Source organism: Sylvia atricapilla, chromosome 11, assembly GCF_009819655.1.
Source record: "Sylvia atricapilla isolate bSylAtr1 chromosome 11, bSylAtr1.pri, whole genome shotgun sequence".
Taxonomy (NCBI): Eukaryota; Metazoa; Chordata; class Aves; order Passeriformes; family Sylviidae; genus Sylvia; species Sylvia atricapilla.
Genome location: NC_089150.1, coordinates 13,879,467 through 13,896,812, shown reverse-complemented (window position 1 = coordinate 13,896,812; position 17,346 = coordinate 13,879,467). Strand labels below are relative to the sequence as shown.

Below are 17,346 nucleotides of genomic sequence, written 5' to 3'. Positions count from 1 at the left end.
GGCTGTGCCTTGCCTTTGGCATACATCACTTTGACTATAGCTCTGATAAAATTGTCCCTTTTGGTATGTTGTGCATTAAATATTTTACAGCACGGTTGGCTGGATTTAGTAGCAGTTGCATTTGCTTTCTTTCCCCGTGATTTGCAGTGTGTTCCACTGGCTTCCTCTATTGCTCATTGTGACACTTTTCCTGGTCTGCCACTTGCCAGAGGTTTGAGTTTCCTGGCTGCTGATAGTTACTCTTCCATCAGACTGTGCAGAAACTTCTTCTTGCCATGTGTTAGGACCGGCTCTTTTCTTTTGCAGTATTCATGATTAATTTTGCTTCTGTGATGAAAATGCAGTGGATATAAGGCCTCTGTTCAATTTGCTTAATTGCTGCATTCTCTTAATTCCTATTTTCTCTTTTCCACTTGGAAAAACCATTTATATCAGTGATTTTTCGTGTGGTTCACCCTTTCTCTTTACATTGTGGCATCTTAGAGTTCTGTGGTGTGGTATTTTCTTACTATCCTTTCATTTTTCACAGTCCTCAATTTGTATCATGCAGAAGTGTGGAAATGAGTATGTTTCACTGAAAATACATAAATATCCTACCTGCAGTACCATGAATTAATTTATCTGTCAGGATTACTGGGTTCTGACTTTAGCTCTCAGCTCAAAGCAATTTCTGGGTGGGCAATCCCCTCTATTAGGAGCATGTTAGAGACAGGGCTAACTGCCCCATATACCTGGCTCCTGGGACAACAGCTCTGTTAAAGCAGCATCTTTCTACTTCATCCTGGGATGTCCTTGACTTCAGCTCTGAGTTTCTCCTTCAATTTAAAAGAGATTATAATATTCTGTTTTCATTGATGGTGCTGTATGCTGTTCCAGAGCTTTGCTCTAACCTGCCCCACTGGTCAGCCCCCACACTGAATGCCTTTAGCTATTACATATAAGAAGTTAAGTGAAGTCCAGCCAGGCCAGTACCAAATGGGTGAAGTGAGCTCAAATCTCCAGTGATTTGCTGCAAGACAAATTTTCTATAACTCATGAGAAGGCAAGCCCTTAGGACATAGAAATTAGTCTCTATCCCAGAATGCTGTTAGTGAGGAATTTGCAGCTGTAATTCTGGCTTTCAAATGAGCTAAAGCTGAATCTCAGTCCATCTTGGTAATTAAAAGAAAAAATTAGAAATCCTTCCCCCCGAAACAAAAAGGACACTATCTCTGCCTCTCACCATAAAACAATACAAAGCATCACACAAATGCACTCATGAAACTCAGCATAAAAATAAACACATCTGGCCATACTCCAGTTCTTCTACTGCCCCTTCAAAGGAGAAGGGTAAAGTTATTAGGGAAATGTTGGAAGATGAAGGCACTAAATGCCTACTGCTATGCCTTTATACAGTCACCTACATACTTGAAGCCTTTACCATCCCATATTCTTCCAAGGAGGGAATGTGATTTCTGACATTGGTGAACAGTTTCCAGCACATGAAGCAAAATGGGCAAACACCTTCTTTTATGTCTACGCGTGGCCAGATGCTTTGATCTGCGAGCTGATGCATCCACATTACCCTGGAGTCAGAGAGAGGGGAAGAGAGGGAGAAAAGTGAAGGCTGTTGCCAAAACTGGCATCCAGCCCCAGCTCTTGAATATGCTGGACCACCCTGAAAAGTATTCATCTTAGTGTTGAGTAGTGTAATTATTAGATTGTTGGTATATGTCCCAGAAAAGTATGTGATTTTGTTATTCTTTAAAATATGACCAGACTAAATATGTTGTCAGTGTCATAAAAACTAAGCTAATATTGTTGCTATCTCTGAGCCAGCAAGAGTGCTGGGTTTTGCATTCCTTTTCCAGTGCTTGTGCAGTAGGTTGTGCTTGTATTGCTTCATGGTGTGACAGAACTGCTCTGCCATGAGGGCTGTCAGGAGGGAAGATCATCTTCAGTGCCAGCATCTTTGACAGCTTTCCAGGGGAAAGTAATGATTATATCACAAAAGCAATAGGAAAAAGGGGAAAAGACTAAGGATCATCAGTAACTTCTCTTTTCTTGATAATAAAGCAGAGTATGGCAAGAAAGAAAAGTATTCCACACTTTCTTCACAGCTACTGAGTTCCTCAGTGGTTTCCCTTATTTTCTGTAAAATGTGATGCAATGATTGAAATGCAAAATGGGTTGTGTTGGTATTAATTTTGTTCTGTATGCTTAGAATACTCTAGATACTTCTGTGGATTCTGTGAACAACAAAAAAAAAAGTCATTACCTTTGGCTGTTGCACTTCTTTTAGTCTGTGCACCTTCCTTGCCTTTGTTGAGACTTCAGTCTTATTTGGGCCAGCAGGATCTGTGACAGCTACTTAATTGCTACATGAATTTGTTCTGTTCTTTGGCAATCTCATTTCAGTTTCGTGTCACTGTACCTGTTTTCCTGGAGCTTGGTTTTATGTTAAATGTCAGGAAAAACAGGTAACAGCTACACAAACAATGGTGGAGCAAAATCCCATGTAATTGCAAACTAGCTCATCTAAAACACAAGGGAAAGGAAATATTTTAATTATATTTTATCTGCCAGGAAGCAAAAGCAGAAATTATATTTCAAGAGCTGTAGTGAAAGCTATTTATATTTATTATCTTTGAGCCACATAACATCACATTAATGATTTTGCATTTATATTAAGCTTTACCTTTTTTTCCCTCCCTCACCAAATTTCTGAATATTCACACAGATTAATTTACCACTATTGACATTTAACTATCTGGGGGATGCAGATGATGTTCGCCAGTAATTGAAAAACTTAAGAATACTGTTTCTAAATGAAATACTGGGGGAATTTTAACAGTTTAGTGTAATTACTAAGATTAGAAATTGCCCAGAACAAGTTTAATATACAGGTTATTAGATGATGAGAGTGTAAAATTTTAATGAGAACATAAGGTCAGAAATGCAGTTGTATTTGGGATGGTACACGTGGACAGAGATGCACCCACACAGCAGCATTATAAAGTTCAGTACAAAGAGCCCCAGTGGGAAATCCTTCTGCCTTCAGCAGCCAGTGGAGACTCACGATTTCCAGGTCTGGTCTTTGGTACTGTGGCTACATTTGTCCCTACACCCCTTTTCCTCTTATTACAAGGATCAAAGTGATTGTAGCCTTATTTGCTTCTTTTATTAAAGTGGTTGATACCTAAAACATAACTTGATGTATTGTAAAAAGCAAGCCAGAATTACAGACAGACAGGGTGTGGGAAGGCAGGGAATTGCCACCAGCTTTGATCTTGAAGGAACACAGTGAATGTAGGTCACATTTTAGTTGTGCCGTCTTATTTAAAATGCCTGATTTATGCTCCTTCCAGCTAAAAAAAATAAATCTATTCGTTTCAGAGTCACTGAATTAATGTTTAGAGTGATTAGCAGTTGGATGATTAGTTTTGTCAGCCTAATGCAGAATATAGACTCCAGTCTCGTTCAGGGAAAATTTCCTGATTTTATTTCCATGGAGTTCTCTAATCTGTAATACAGAAATACAGATATATAAACATGTTAAGTGGCTCTTCACAGATGGTTTAAAAAAGTAATCCAAATATCCATGGATATTTCTAATATATATTTATAATTTTATTTATAATCATATTGAAATGATGATTTTTAAAGTGATTTATATTTGTATTTTTTAACATACAAACATATTTTTAATACACTACTGGAAGGACTTCAATTCAGAACTTAAGAGGTGAATGACTAAAGTTGTGTCACGACCTTATAGAACTGGAATGCATATAGAATTCAGAGAAAATTGTCATTGGATTGGGAGGCAGAGGGTTCTGCCCATGAGTGCATTAGAGCTCAGATTCATTAGGAAAGGACATTAAAAATTAAGCACTGAGGAATCCAGGATAGGAGACATCCAGTGAATTGATAAAACTCTAAAATACCAAGGTACAATGGGCAGTCTTGGAAGGACATCCAAACATAAGTTGCTAAGAAGTACTGCAGGTTATTTTAAATACAAATTAATATGGAATTATTCTGTTTGATTTGTCTGCCTTTTCACTAATCCTGATAACTGAAGGGCATATAAAGAGCCTATAGCCCTCTAGAGGCTTGAGAAATGGTACCTTCTCTTTTCCTCTAAACAGAATTTTCCAGCAACAGCAGGAAAAGTAAAAGAACAAAACCCAAACCCAACCCTCTGAACTTGGTTGCTCTTCTCAAAGATGAATTAAAATTACTGCCTTATCTCAGAACTGTGATGCTGAGTCAACAGTGCCACTGCAATTTGTTGTGATTTGGATACTCTATTAGAAATGAGGAGCAGAATCAGAATATCAGTTTGAAGTGGTACTGGGAAGTTCCTGTGGGCTGTGGAATAGAATTTGCATTTTAGTGCTTCACATCTCAGGTAATGTCTAAATGCTGAACAATGGGCTGATATTTTGGAATGCTGACATAGGAGCATATTTTTACAAACCAATGATCTCAGTCTTGAGAGCTGATTTGTGATGTTTTGGTTGCAGCTCATTATTGGGGTAACATCAGATTGGGAAACAACTGGGCAGTGGGTTTTGCTAGGCAGGACTGAAGCAGTGCCCTCGGACCAGTGACATCAGTTTGTTTAACATGTGTCTGGTGTGACAGATTTTAAGTGGATATTTCACCCTCTAGAGAAATAAGTAACTACACTTTACTTTATATAAAGCACACGTTTTAAAAACAACATCTGTTTTGTTGACCTTGCTTTTTCGACATTTCATCTATATATAAACTTAAATATTTAGGTGAAAGCAACATGCAAAGTTGTGTAGCTGAGACATTTCCATTTTTCTGCTTTTCTTGATGAATGCAGGGGAAGATAACAATTTGCCTTTTTTCCACTCCATTAAAATCACATTTAAAGTAGTCTTCTGAAATCAGTGTAGTGACATTATTTTGCAAGCTAATGGCTGCTTTATTTCAAATGCTTGAGCAAATGTTACTGTGTATTCATGTATGCACACTTTTGCAAATTAAATAATATGTCTGTGGTTTCAGTTCTGTTTTTTTCTTTCTATTCTGCTGACTTCACATAAGATTGAACTGGGAATATTCTGTATCTTAATCGTTTCTCACCTTCCAAAATTCATGGTTTGAAATCCAGTAACTAAGATGTGTTCATTGATTTCTCATTTCCCACTATTGAACCAAATCTGCAGCTTAAAAACATACTTGGGCATCCTGGGGTTTTAGGGAATGATAGATGGGGATGTCTTCAACAGAACAGTTTCAGCATCAAGGCTTTGCTTTGTAGTTCTCTTTCTATGGAAATAGAAACTAATTGGTAATTGTTGTGGAATGTGGGTTCAATGCTTTCCAAATAACAACTAGTGGAATTTGTCATGAGATGTTGTGTTTTTATGCAAATCATAATTCAGCTGTGAAACAAAAGGTATTTCACTTTCTGTTCCAACATGAAAACTTTCAAACATTACCAAATCTAATGTTTAAAAAAATAAAGTGTTGCCATGAGACATTCCATGCATTTAGGGAAGGTACATTGAGCAAATAATCTAAATTAGATTGACTTATTTATGTTCTCCAGAAAAAGTGATGTGGTGTTTCAGGACTAGTGCTCTAAAGAGCAATTTTAACTTATCTAAAAAGTAGTTGCAGGTTTTTCTGCTCTATTTGAGTTGTATTTCTGTTCTTAAAGTGATTTTTTTGGATGACTTATTTGACAAAGGAAGCTAAAACCATTTTGCAACAGTTTTCAGTCAATAGATTTTTGGGTATTGTTGAAGATGGTAGAGTTCATGGGATTCTACTTAGGTAAAATAACTTTTCATTGTGTGCATGTGTATGTTTTATATTTTTCTTTTCCAGATCCAGCCATTGTGAATGGAGTTTATTGGTCAGAATCTTTAAATAAGGTGTTTGTTGATAACTTTGATCGTGACCCTTCTCTCATCTGGCAGTACTTCGGAAGTGCAAAAGGATTTTTCAGGCAATATCCAGGTAGGAAGAAGAGAAGTTCTTAAAATACATTAAAGAATGCAATGGCTGCATTGAATATTGTCACAAATCCTGACTGCCACAGATATGTGCTGGTTTGATTTTACATCATCTAGATCTCAGAGAGATTTCCAATCAACATTATGAAAATTTTGACGTTTTTCTACCTATTTCTATTTGGAGGTGAAACCCTCATGATAAGTCATGTACTCATGAAAATTCCTATTCACATAGACATATGCACACATGTGAAAAATAACTTCTAAACAGGCTGTGAGGAAGGAGGGAAAAAGGATTAGAGCCTTTATATAGTACTAAACTTAAATTTTGTGCTCTATCAATGCACGCAGGAAGACTTCATCATTATTTGTTGTTCTGTTTTTAAACTTCGACTCAACCTGGTAGATTTACATTTCAAGATTTAAAAAACTTGTTTGAAAGTTTGTTTTCACACCAATTGTAATAAAATGCAATCATATACTTTCTATCATTTCTATAGAAATAGATTGAAACCTACATTGTTGCTTGTTAACTTTTATGTTTAATCCTATGCAAAATTTACCACATTAAAATAAACTATGAAGTCAAATAAACTGATTCTCAGCCTCTGTAACTTTGAATCAGGCTCATAGTGGTATTGCTGCTTTGGCTGATGAGGGTTAGCAACCCATGTTTCTCTGAGTTTGGAGTTTAAGCAAGTTCACTATAAGGCTGTGTGTCTGACAGTGGCTGAGAGAAATGGCTACTACATCTGTGTTGGTTTTAGATTATATTTCAGTTCCCAGGCTCTGCTATATTTTAAATATTAGTCCTTCTTTTCAAGGCTATTTCTTGTTTTGTGTCAGAAAATGAGTGTAAAAAGCAGGAAAAATTCCCCTGTCATCTTTTTCCTTGGTGATATTTTTATCATGTTTCTTCTGACCTCCAACCAGGAGATATTACCTCTTTGTAGTGATGGTAGTACAAATTCAGAGTGTGACCTGATGGTGAAGCAGGCAGTGTAATGAGAGCTGCTGGAGTCAGCTATGGGTAGGAAGTGCTCAAGGTCTGGAAAGGACTTGGCAAGATGTGATAAAGCTTGCCAGCACCAAAGACCAAGAATGGCAAGAACTTTGTGAAAATAGTGCAGTGAACATAGTAGGACTGAAGAGGTTTCACCTTACAGTAGACTAAAAACGAGTGAGGGGAAAGAAAATATTTCTGGTTGCCCTGATTAATGAACTTTTCTTCCTCAATATTTCCTGTGTTATGATAGCACTGCTTGTTAGCAGTGTGAAGTATGAAACTCCATTAACTGCTACTTAGTCCCAATATCACAGATAAATTTTGAACAACTACTGTGAAAATTTAATTTAATATTTTATTCTCTATTTATTTTAAACAGGAATTAAATGGGAACCTGATGAGAATGGAGTCATTGCATTTGACTGCAGAAACAGAAAGTGGTAGGCAATTGATGACTGTCAATGTTTAAGAAATTTGAAATGATGAAAAGTTCAGTATTTAATAGAAGTTTTGTCTTTCATCTCAGGTACATCCAGGCAGCAACTTCTCCAAAAGATGTGGTAATTTTAGTGGATGTCAGTGGCAGCATGAAAGGGCTTCGCTTGACTATTGCAAAGCAGACAGTTTCATCTATTTTGGATACTCTTGGAGATGATGACTTCTTCAATATAATTGCTGTGAGTGTCTCAGGATTTAGTGTTTTTTTTAGTATTTTTCTTCCATCATCTCTTGCTATCTGTCAACTTGAAAAATGTTGCATACAGGTGATGGATAAGATGACAACTGAACCCACTGGACAGACTGTGTTTTTTCAGTGAGAGATTCTTCAAGTGTCAGAGATATTCGATTGTTTGTCTATGATTTGCAGTTTGAAACCCCTTAAAGAAATAGTCTTCAGTCTGGGGTTGCAAAGAATACTAATATATATATATATTAGTTTGTTTGAACTCTGTATTTTACTTTAACTTTTGACTTAGGGGTGTGTCTGCCTTCCCCCCCTGCTTTTCCCCCTCAACTTTGCAATATGCAAAATGGGTAAAATGTAAGAATTAATAGACTGAGATTTGAGCTTTTACTAAGGCTTCCATGGCATGATAAAATGCCAACGTAACTCCTCAATGGTCATGTTCTGGTCTGAAATGTATGTATGTGGAAGTTGTGTAGAAGGGTTGTTAGTGTTTGCTAACAGTGGGGAAATCAGATCAGATCCTCAGTAGCTCCTCTTGTGTATGGTAGTGAGTTTTCCATGGTACAGGTACAAATTTTAAAGCTATGACAAGAGGCTGGTTTTACTGTACTTAAGGGTAATGAGATTAATCTTGTAGGTAAGGATGACTTCAACAAATCCAAAACTGACATCAGAACTATGATTTGCAGGGGAGGGAAGGGAGGAGGACTTGGTTGTTACATTAATTTTCTTTTGCTGGTATCCTCTTGCTAATACTTTATAAATAAATGCTTTTCTCCAAAGTGTAAATGTCTTCAACTTCTTGAATATAAGGAAGATTTTCACCTTTTATGCCTCAAGGGAAGTATCCTTGTACTAAATTAAATTACCCCAGAGACACTAGTGTAAATCACTAAGATTGTGTAGAAAATGAAGTATATGTGCATGAAGCATATGTACATATACTGTATTTTTAATGTATAGCAAGCAGTTCAGGCTATCTTTCATATTAGTATCTTTGCATGATAATTACATAATTAGCAGAAACTCATGTTGTATAAAGATATATTACATACTTTATAAAGAAAAACATTTACTGTCCTTAAAAAATAAGTTATTAACTGTAATCTAAATAACTTCTGTAAGTTGAAAGAATGCTTCAACTAGAGTAATTACTAAGATGCCTGACCAGCCATTTTTTGGTGCATAATCTCTGTTTATCAGTAATTGTAACAGTTACTGTGAATTATCTAGGAAGAAAAAAAGAAAAGTTGGTTTTTTAAGTGAAAATTTTACTGTGGGAAAATCAAAAGGCTCATCTATAACAAAAAAAAAAAAAAGTAAAAACATACATAGCTTGAATCTAAACTAATGATTTTGCCTAAGTAGTATAGTGGATATACTGTGCAGATACTTTTAAAAAAAGCTTTTAAGAAGTAGCTTTTTTCATATTTTTTAATGTATGCAAACACTAATCATCACTTTTTTCCAATTTAAAGTTTGAAAATGAACCGGGCTGTGTGTAAAACAATGGAGTTACAGAACTTTTTACGTAGCTTACTGTCAAATTACACAAACTTCTGATCACTGATTTTGTGTTGAGACAAGGAGAGAATCACCCACCTGAGCCTTTCCTCCCAGCTGCCCAGGCTGAAATTGTGCCCAACACCTCCCTGGGGCCAGTCCAGCACCTTTGCTGCCCTTCCCGTCTCTCCCCTCTCAGGGTGAGGTGCAGGAGCACCCGAGGCAGCTGAGCCAAGGGTTGGTTTCCAGCAGCAGTTCTGTCTTTGCAGCTTCTCCCTGTCCCTCCTGGCTGAGCCTTCCCTGCTCCTTGTTGTCCCCTTCCTCTGAGTCACCCATGGCCACAGTCCCTCAGGGGTGTCCTCACCCTGGACATGGGTCACCCACAGCCCCTGGTGGCCAGCAGCACACCCCTTTCACCATGACAATTTCCCAGCTGTGTTTCCAGATGTTTCCAGCTGCTGATGGAAACAGGCGCTACAGCCCCCAGGCTGCTGTGCCTGCATTTGGGCACCTTGCAGTGTCTGCAGCCATGGCTGGTGCTGATGGGAGCTGACTCTGAGGGCACAGGGCACTTTGTGGTCCTCTCCCACTCTGCAGCCCTCCTGCACTGCTTGGCTAGTATCAAAAACTCTGCATTTTTAGAAAGAAACCCAATTACTGTGATAATTACATTATTTGTCTGAGGTGATTTTTTCCTCTGTAGGTTCTCTCCTGTCTAGAACCTCTTTTAGGACTGATATTTGTGTGTTTGTTTAAATAAGAAGAAATAGCAATGAAGAATGCATTTTTAAGCCTACCAGCTCAGCTGTTTAATTTCATTAGGATGTTGATGTGCAAATATGACCATGAAGGTATTAATTGCATTGAAAGAGGTACCACAGAAATGTGGGGGGAACAAGGAGGGCATGACAGGAGTCGTGGCAAGGGGATAAAGTGCTGTCCTGTTCCTTGGGGTTCTGCAGAAAGAGTTTGCAGGGAGTTTTGTACTAAATTGCGGAATCATGGAATATGCTGAGTTAGAAGGGATTCATCACCATCATCAAATCCAACTGTCCAAACATTCCTTGAACTCTGGCAGGCTTGGTGCTGTGACCACTTCCCTGGGGACCCTGTTCCACTCTTCAAGCACCCTCTGGCTGAAAAATCTTTTCCTGGTATATAATCTAAACCTCCCCTGACTCAGCTTCCTCTTGCTGTCTCACAAGGCAAAAAATAACAGTGTAAACAAACAGAAAAATTGTTTGCTTGAAAATGGAACAAACTAGCAGGAGAGACCTGTGCTGTGGAGAAGGGAGTGGGCAGTTCAGGGTTTTCACACAGCACATTTTGGAAGGAGCTCATGGTTCAGCCCCAGCCTACCTGTGCTATGAGGAGTGGCACAGGTAGGCTGGGGCTGAACAATGAGCTGCCTTGAAAAGGTGCTGTGTGAAAGACAGAGAGAGGGGCCACAGCAAAGCTAGTCACTGTGATTTATGTTATCTGCAGAAATTGCTTCCGAAGCATTGCTTTGACCAAGTGCCAGCAGGGCAAATGAAATTTGTCAAGAACGGAGATATTTTCAGTGATCAAAACACGAGACAACATAGCCCACACAAGAGGCTGCATGGTGTGAAAGCACTGAAAATCCCATACAGCTTTTATCTGTAGACAAATGTTGGAGTGAGATTGTATCGTACTCTTTGTAATTCAGGCATAGCCTGCTGATGTGACAGCAGTTTCATTTGAAGGTAAGATACCCATGTGTCAGTCCAAGAAATGCCCTCTGTATGAGCAGATCACCTCTGTCACAGCTGTCCAGCTGTGCAGGGTGTGCAAAAACAGATCTGCTGTGCCCAGATGGTGGAGGCTGAACCTTCAAACACTGCTCTGAAAGGCCACTCCAAATTCTTGCTCTGTGAGGGCTCCTGGGCATCGGAAAGTCTCAGACAAATGGCTGAGTACCTCCCTCTCTTCCCAGACCAAAATCTGAGGTGGAATGAGAGTTTTATTAGTGTGGGAAATCTGGACAAACAATGTGTACTTACTAGATGAAGCAAAATTTTAACTTGAATGACTGTGACTATCAGGATGGCTTTATTATGCACAGTGATTAACAGAATGAATACTTGTATGTATTTTTGTTTATCTGTGTATATATATATAAAGATATAAATGGATATATATTAGAAAGCAGAAAAACTGTAGGTCCTTCCAGAGCATAAGCATATAAGGATAATATTAAAGATAATTTTAGCTTTCATGTGTGGGTTGTTGCAATATCCATCTGAAATTGATGGAGTAGATGATTGAATTGCAAAAAAAAATATTGAAATACAAGAGCGATTTTGTGCTGCCTATGTTAAAATTTAAGGTCAGTTCACTGGTAAATGAACAGAGATATCTGCAACAACAAGAGAAAAGGCATATTTTTCCAATTCACTTTGAAGTATAATTCCAAGTCAAGCATTAAATTAACAATATTATCATAAAATGAGTACTAATTTTGTCAAATGCTGAAAATTTTAAAACGCTTTTATACAAACTCTACATTAAATTAGCAAAATATCATCTGAGCCAAGAGTGTTAAATTAATTTTACTGCTTTAGACACAACCTTTTAACAAAATTGATTAGAATAAAAGTATTTTTAAATTCAAAGCACAGTAGTATAGCTCCCAGTATTAATATGTAGAATTTTCCAATACAAATAGTCCTTTTTTTTTTTTTTTTTTTTTTTTTTTTTTTTTTTTTTTTTTTTTTTTTTGTTCCTACAGAATAGACCATGGATAAATTTACTTTTTAGCCTGCCTGAATAATCAGATTCTGTAGAGCTGATCTGTGAACAGGCTGACAAAGTGAGGCAGCCAAAATAAACCTCCATATGAAGTCTCCAAGCAGTGGGTTGGGTTGTGCTTGTATGCCACTTTTTCAGCCCAGTAAACTATGGAAACACCAATTCCTTTCGTTCCTTTTCTGGATTGACTTCTTAGGCTGGGCTAAATTTGATAGCTGAATATGCTGTAATATAATGTGAAATATTTTATCCATGTATTGTTGCACAACAAAATAGGAATTTAATTTATTTCTCTGGACCTTGTGCCAGGCAGCTTAAATGTGACAAAGAAGAAACCTGGAAAATGCTAAGGAAAATCTATACTACTTGTGTAGGTGTACTAAAATCATATATCTCATTTTCAGAATGTGAATTATATCTTATTATAGAATGTAGGCCAGCAGCTCTCTAAATAACTCTGTGGTTTCTCTTAGTCCACATTTTTACATTTTTATGCCTATTGTGCAAAGGAACAAGACAAAATAATGTGAAGTAATAAGACACATAACTATAACTATGTAAATAAAATAATAAATATCAGTGTAATTACATGTTTAACTTACAAGAGTAACCCGGGATTTTTGAAGAAGGGCTCAGAAAGAAAGGTAGTGAATTTTTACCTCCCTCCCCTCAGCAAAACAGACTATTCCCAGCTATTGTGCAGATATCAGCTCTCCCAGCTACTGCTGTCACTACTGTCACGTGCAGAGATGTCACATGCCAGGGTATGGAGGAATGGGACCTGTAACACTAGGAAATGTGAGAAAACAGTGTAATGCAAGAACTCTTGAAAAGCCAAACCCAGGCTTTCACTGAGGTAAATTAACAAATCTATACTGGGCATTGCTGGTGAAGGCCGCAGTTGTTAATCAGATCAAGGAGTTCTTTCACTAAATATGAAATCTTACATGTCAGAAGAAATGCAGGAGTAAGTCCAAATTACTGATGAGGTAATGGGGAGGTGGAGGGCGGGAGAATTTCTTCACTTCTTGCACTTTCAAGATTTGGCACTGTTAAAAAAGAAAGGCATCACCAATATCACTGTAAAACACCCTATGACAAGGGCAAAGAAATCAAATATATGCTGTGAAGCACAAGTTAGGTGTTTTACTAGAAAATTACAGTTGTACTGAGGATCTTATCAAGTGGACATACAAGTTTAAGTAGCAAACGCTGCTTGAATGATTTCACATTTACATTAGAATTCCAGTTTTTGTGGACTTAGGCAGATGCTCTTTCAGGAATTTTGTTAGGAATTGAAATAATTCTATCCAGTGAATTTTTCCATCTGTTTATATTTGAGATTTAAAAAAATAATTAGAAAGTGTTTCCAATTAGAAAAGAGATAAAAATTTAAATAGGTCATTAAAATGCACCCTTGCAAGAATTCAAGCCATTAGAAGCTTCTATACCTTTTTATATAAAGATTTTTCTTACTGTGCTTTCATTTATATCTGCAATATATCCACAACACAGAGAACACTTCCAAGTTGTGTTTGTTATCTTGGAGCACCATTACATAATATATTCCTTTTCACGTGTTGGCATCCAGCTACTTCTGCCATATATGCTACATTGCTTAACATATTTTTGGTAGGAATAATCTCAAGGTGAATTAGATGCCACAACTGGAAACAGTGCCACAATTTTTCTGGGTTTCAGAAGGATCAATATCTACCTTTTCTATGTGGTTGTGTTCTCTATGTGAGAATGAAAACTTTGAATTATCCTTTTCTGAAGCAGGTTGCTTCCATGAAAAGGGTCCATGAAGGGACTTGAAGCACATCCTCTCTGAGAGTGTCCTTTATCCTGCACAACACTGCAGACTTAATGGGAAACTACTGGGAATCCCTCTGGGTTTGGGTGCAGTCTCTGTGTATAGCCTGATAACATGAGTTACTCAGAATAGTAGTTAAATATTTTAGAAATCTAGTGGACAGAAATTACATCTATTTACATGCAAGGCCTGGTAGAGTAGGAAGTAGTTTAATTTATTTACTGGTAGTTATAGACATTAAAAAAAAAAAAAAAAAAAAAAAAAAAAAAGTGTTGTTACCACAACATCAGTAAACCTTGAATTTACTTACATTCAGGTGTTTAAGCCTTTAGCATTTTATTGCATATTGGCAGACACTGTGCTTGGTATGATATAAAGATAAATATGTATGATCTTCTAATTTCCGATGACAGCTACAGAGATAAAACTAAGAAGAAGCATAACTGGAAAGTATCATGATTAAAGAACATTTGAGAGAAAACCTGTGTATGACCAGAAAAAAGCTCGGGAGTAGGGGCTGATGCACCAGTCTGTCACAGATTTTCAGTATTTTATTTTTAAAAATAGAATGGAGTATGGTCTTGACTTTGGACTATAATAGGAGATGCTGTGTAGATTTGGCATTGTTATTTTGCAATGACTTTCCGGAGATAGATTGGAAAGTGGTCTGAAGAGAGAAACTACTGGGGAAAGTACAACACTTACCAGATCAATAAACTGTTACGAGGCTGAGATTCACATGGGACACTTGGTGACTCTAAACTTCTCTAGAAGCCTTTGCCTTGTACTTTGTATTAACTATGGAACAATAGAAAAGTCCACACACTCTCATACATTGAAATAACATTGATGGCAATAAAGCAATTAGGGAAGCATGGAAATCTGCTGTAGAAATTATGTGTGTATACCTTTCAAATATTTTATTCTTGTTTCTATATAACCAGTTCCTGTGCTGATGCTGATATAAATGATCTGTATATCCAGTAATAGCGAGTTACTCTGGGTTTATATTCCCTTATAGCTGAGGACTGAGTCTGGCACAGTGCCTTCATGCAGTTCAAATTAAATACTCCTCCCTATGCAAGAGTAATTATGTGGTGATGAACGCGGTGAGCAGTGAGAGCACCGCTGGAATGAATGGTGACGACAGGGGTCCAAAGCCCCGCAGTATGCAAATTACACACCACGTATTGTAGAAAGAGGAGTGGTGTGAAATTGAAGGGAGTAGAGCAAATTTGGAGCTACAGACAGACACAGTGAGAATTCACAGTGACAGAGACCCCTGTCTAGGCAGTTTTCTGTTATGAGTCATTCATTGGAGAGCTTTCTCTGTTCCCACTGGAGGTGGAGGAAGAAGGGCGTAAATTGTTACATTAGTCTAATGAAATCTTTTCCCTGATTGTTTTTGTGTTGTTTTTTTTGTTGGTTTTTTTTTTTTTTTTTTTTTTTTTGTGGATGTTCTGATTCACTTAACCCTTTATGAAAGCATGAAACCACCTAAAGCCTAGATGCAGTGTCCTTACAGTTTTATCAGTGATAACTTACAAAGTTATCTAGTTCTAAAGGAGATTAAATCAGAGGGAGAAGGAATGCAGTTAAGGTTCTATCTAGAAAATTATTTGTTGCAGGTACTTCTTTATTAATTTCACCTGTGTTCAAAGGTTTAAAAGATTGAAACAAGTCCAAATTTCAATCAGTCATCCACTGCAAGTTCTACTGACTGCAGATGAGGTTTCTTTTTATGTAATGCTTAGGACGCTTCTGAATGTAGGACTAGGCTATCTAACTTACCTACACCTTGTGGAAAAACCAGATAATTCCTTCAAGATCTGTGACATATTCGTGACTTTATGCATAGTAAGCCACTGCTTGACTGAAATTTTGAAAACTGTCAGTCATTTATAGGATTAATTGAATTTACAGATTTTTTTGGTGTAGTTGTTCCAGTATTAACCTTTCAAAATCTAAGACAGTGCCACAAATATTTTTCAGGACTTTTCTTATATGTAGAAAGGAACTGGGAGTTCACTTTGTGATGCATCAAACATGATCTCTTAATATTATCCAGATTTGAATTTGAGGGATATTTTTGCCAGCTAGTGGTATGTAGTAGCCTTAAATCCACCTGAGTTTTGGCATCCATTCAGTGCTTCTTTAGAAGTATAAACCTCTGAAAAATTAAGAATCATGTAAAAGGAAAAGAAATACCACAGCCAGCATTTAGAAATGAACAAAATCCTTTTGTTCTTGCTTTCTGTGCATATTTCATTCACTGTAGTTCTAAGTCATTAAATTGACTTGTATCTTCCAAGCTTTTAATTAAATTTTTCATCATACTTTGTATTTCTCTCTGTAGTATAATGAAGAACTCCACTATGTAGAGCCGTGTCTGAATGGAACATTAGTTCAAGCAGACAGAGCCAACAAAGAGGTAAGGAATGAAAATAACAAAACAGTGGAGAGCTGGGATGCAGTGGGTAACAATGTGCTATAATGATCTTTTCCTAGTACAATGCATTCTATTATTAAAATTTATTAATTATTCTACTCATACCATTTCAAAGAAGTTTTATATGACTCCGTAGAAAGAAAGAAATAATCTCCTAGTCAATTTGGTGGAATAAACTTAATGGAAAATTGCAGGAGCCATTGAAAATATACTGTTAATAAAGTTTGGTAATTACTTTAAGTAAAATATTTCAACCACTTTAAATTGAACTATCATTCTGTTAACAAGAATTACTGAGGAAGAGATTGCATTCTTAACTCAAAGTCATGCTAAAGTTAAAGCAAAATCTGCAAATAAATGTAATCCTATAAGAATAAAAGAATTTAACATTCCAAACAGGTCTGTTAGTGTCATAATGTCCTCATTTAAGAATGTTCTGTGAAAATGTTCAGATTAGTTTCATCCTGGTAGCATTTTTTAGGGAAAAAACCCATTATGATGACTACAGTGCAAATTTTATTTAAAGAGAGATTACAGTATGAATCTGTAGCTTGAAGTTAAGTTTATTGCCTGACAGTTTTCTGCAGTGGTTCTGTGCAGACACACTTTAGGAGCTGAGGTAAGATTGTTTATGCCATGTGATATTATGAAATAAGATGGTTGAAAGCTCTGTGATTCTTGAAGGGGGAAGGCCTGTTAAAATGAGCCATGTCTGTTATTATAGAGCTTCTTCCTTGCTAAGCCTTCCTCTCTTCTTAAAGTGTTTTGTCCATCTGTCCTGAGTCTTGCCTATGGCTGAAAAGGGCAGCAGTCATATGTCTTTTTTAAGTAGTTTCTATTTTCACTAAAAGAAAGTAAACAGGAAAGTTTCACCTCAACACTGAATTCTGCTCAACACCCGAATGTGCTGGTTCATTTGTGCTCTCCTTGTCATTGGTGTGTTACAGGAAGTAGAGAACACAGCTCTGAAAACACCCTTTGAAGCATGTTAGTGCTGGGTGTCTTTATGTTTACCAAGAGAAAATTATTTTTGATGATGTTATGCTCATGTTTACTACAGTTTATTACTCTTAAGAGTTCTTTGCATTTTATATATGTCCTACAGAAATTATTCTTCATGGGCATCTTCTTTTT

The 17,346-nt window shown here is 37.0% G+C and overlaps 1 protein-coding gene across 2 annotated transcripts in view; it reads left to right on the top strand.

Moving 5' to 3' along the window:
- CACNA2D3 (calcium voltage-gated channel auxiliary subunit alpha2delta 3) overlaps positions 1–17,346 on the top strand; it is a 397,930-nt gene that overhangs the window by 171,373 nt on the left and 209,211 nt on the right. For both annotated transcript variants that reach the window (XR_010744448.1, XM_066326744.1), the window contains exons 6-9: positions 5,851–5,982; positions 7,364–7,424; positions 7,511–7,661; positions 16,120–16,194. Coding sequence is in view for 1 of the 2 variants with exons in the window: in XM_066326744.1 (XP_066182841.1) it covers positions 5,851–5,982; positions 7,364–7,424; positions 7,511–7,661; positions 16,120–16,194 (419 nt within the window). In the remaining variant the exon portion in view is untranslated. The remainder of the gene's footprint in view (positions 1–5,850; positions 5,983–7,363; positions 7,425–7,510; positions 7,662–16,119; positions 16,195–17,346) is intronic.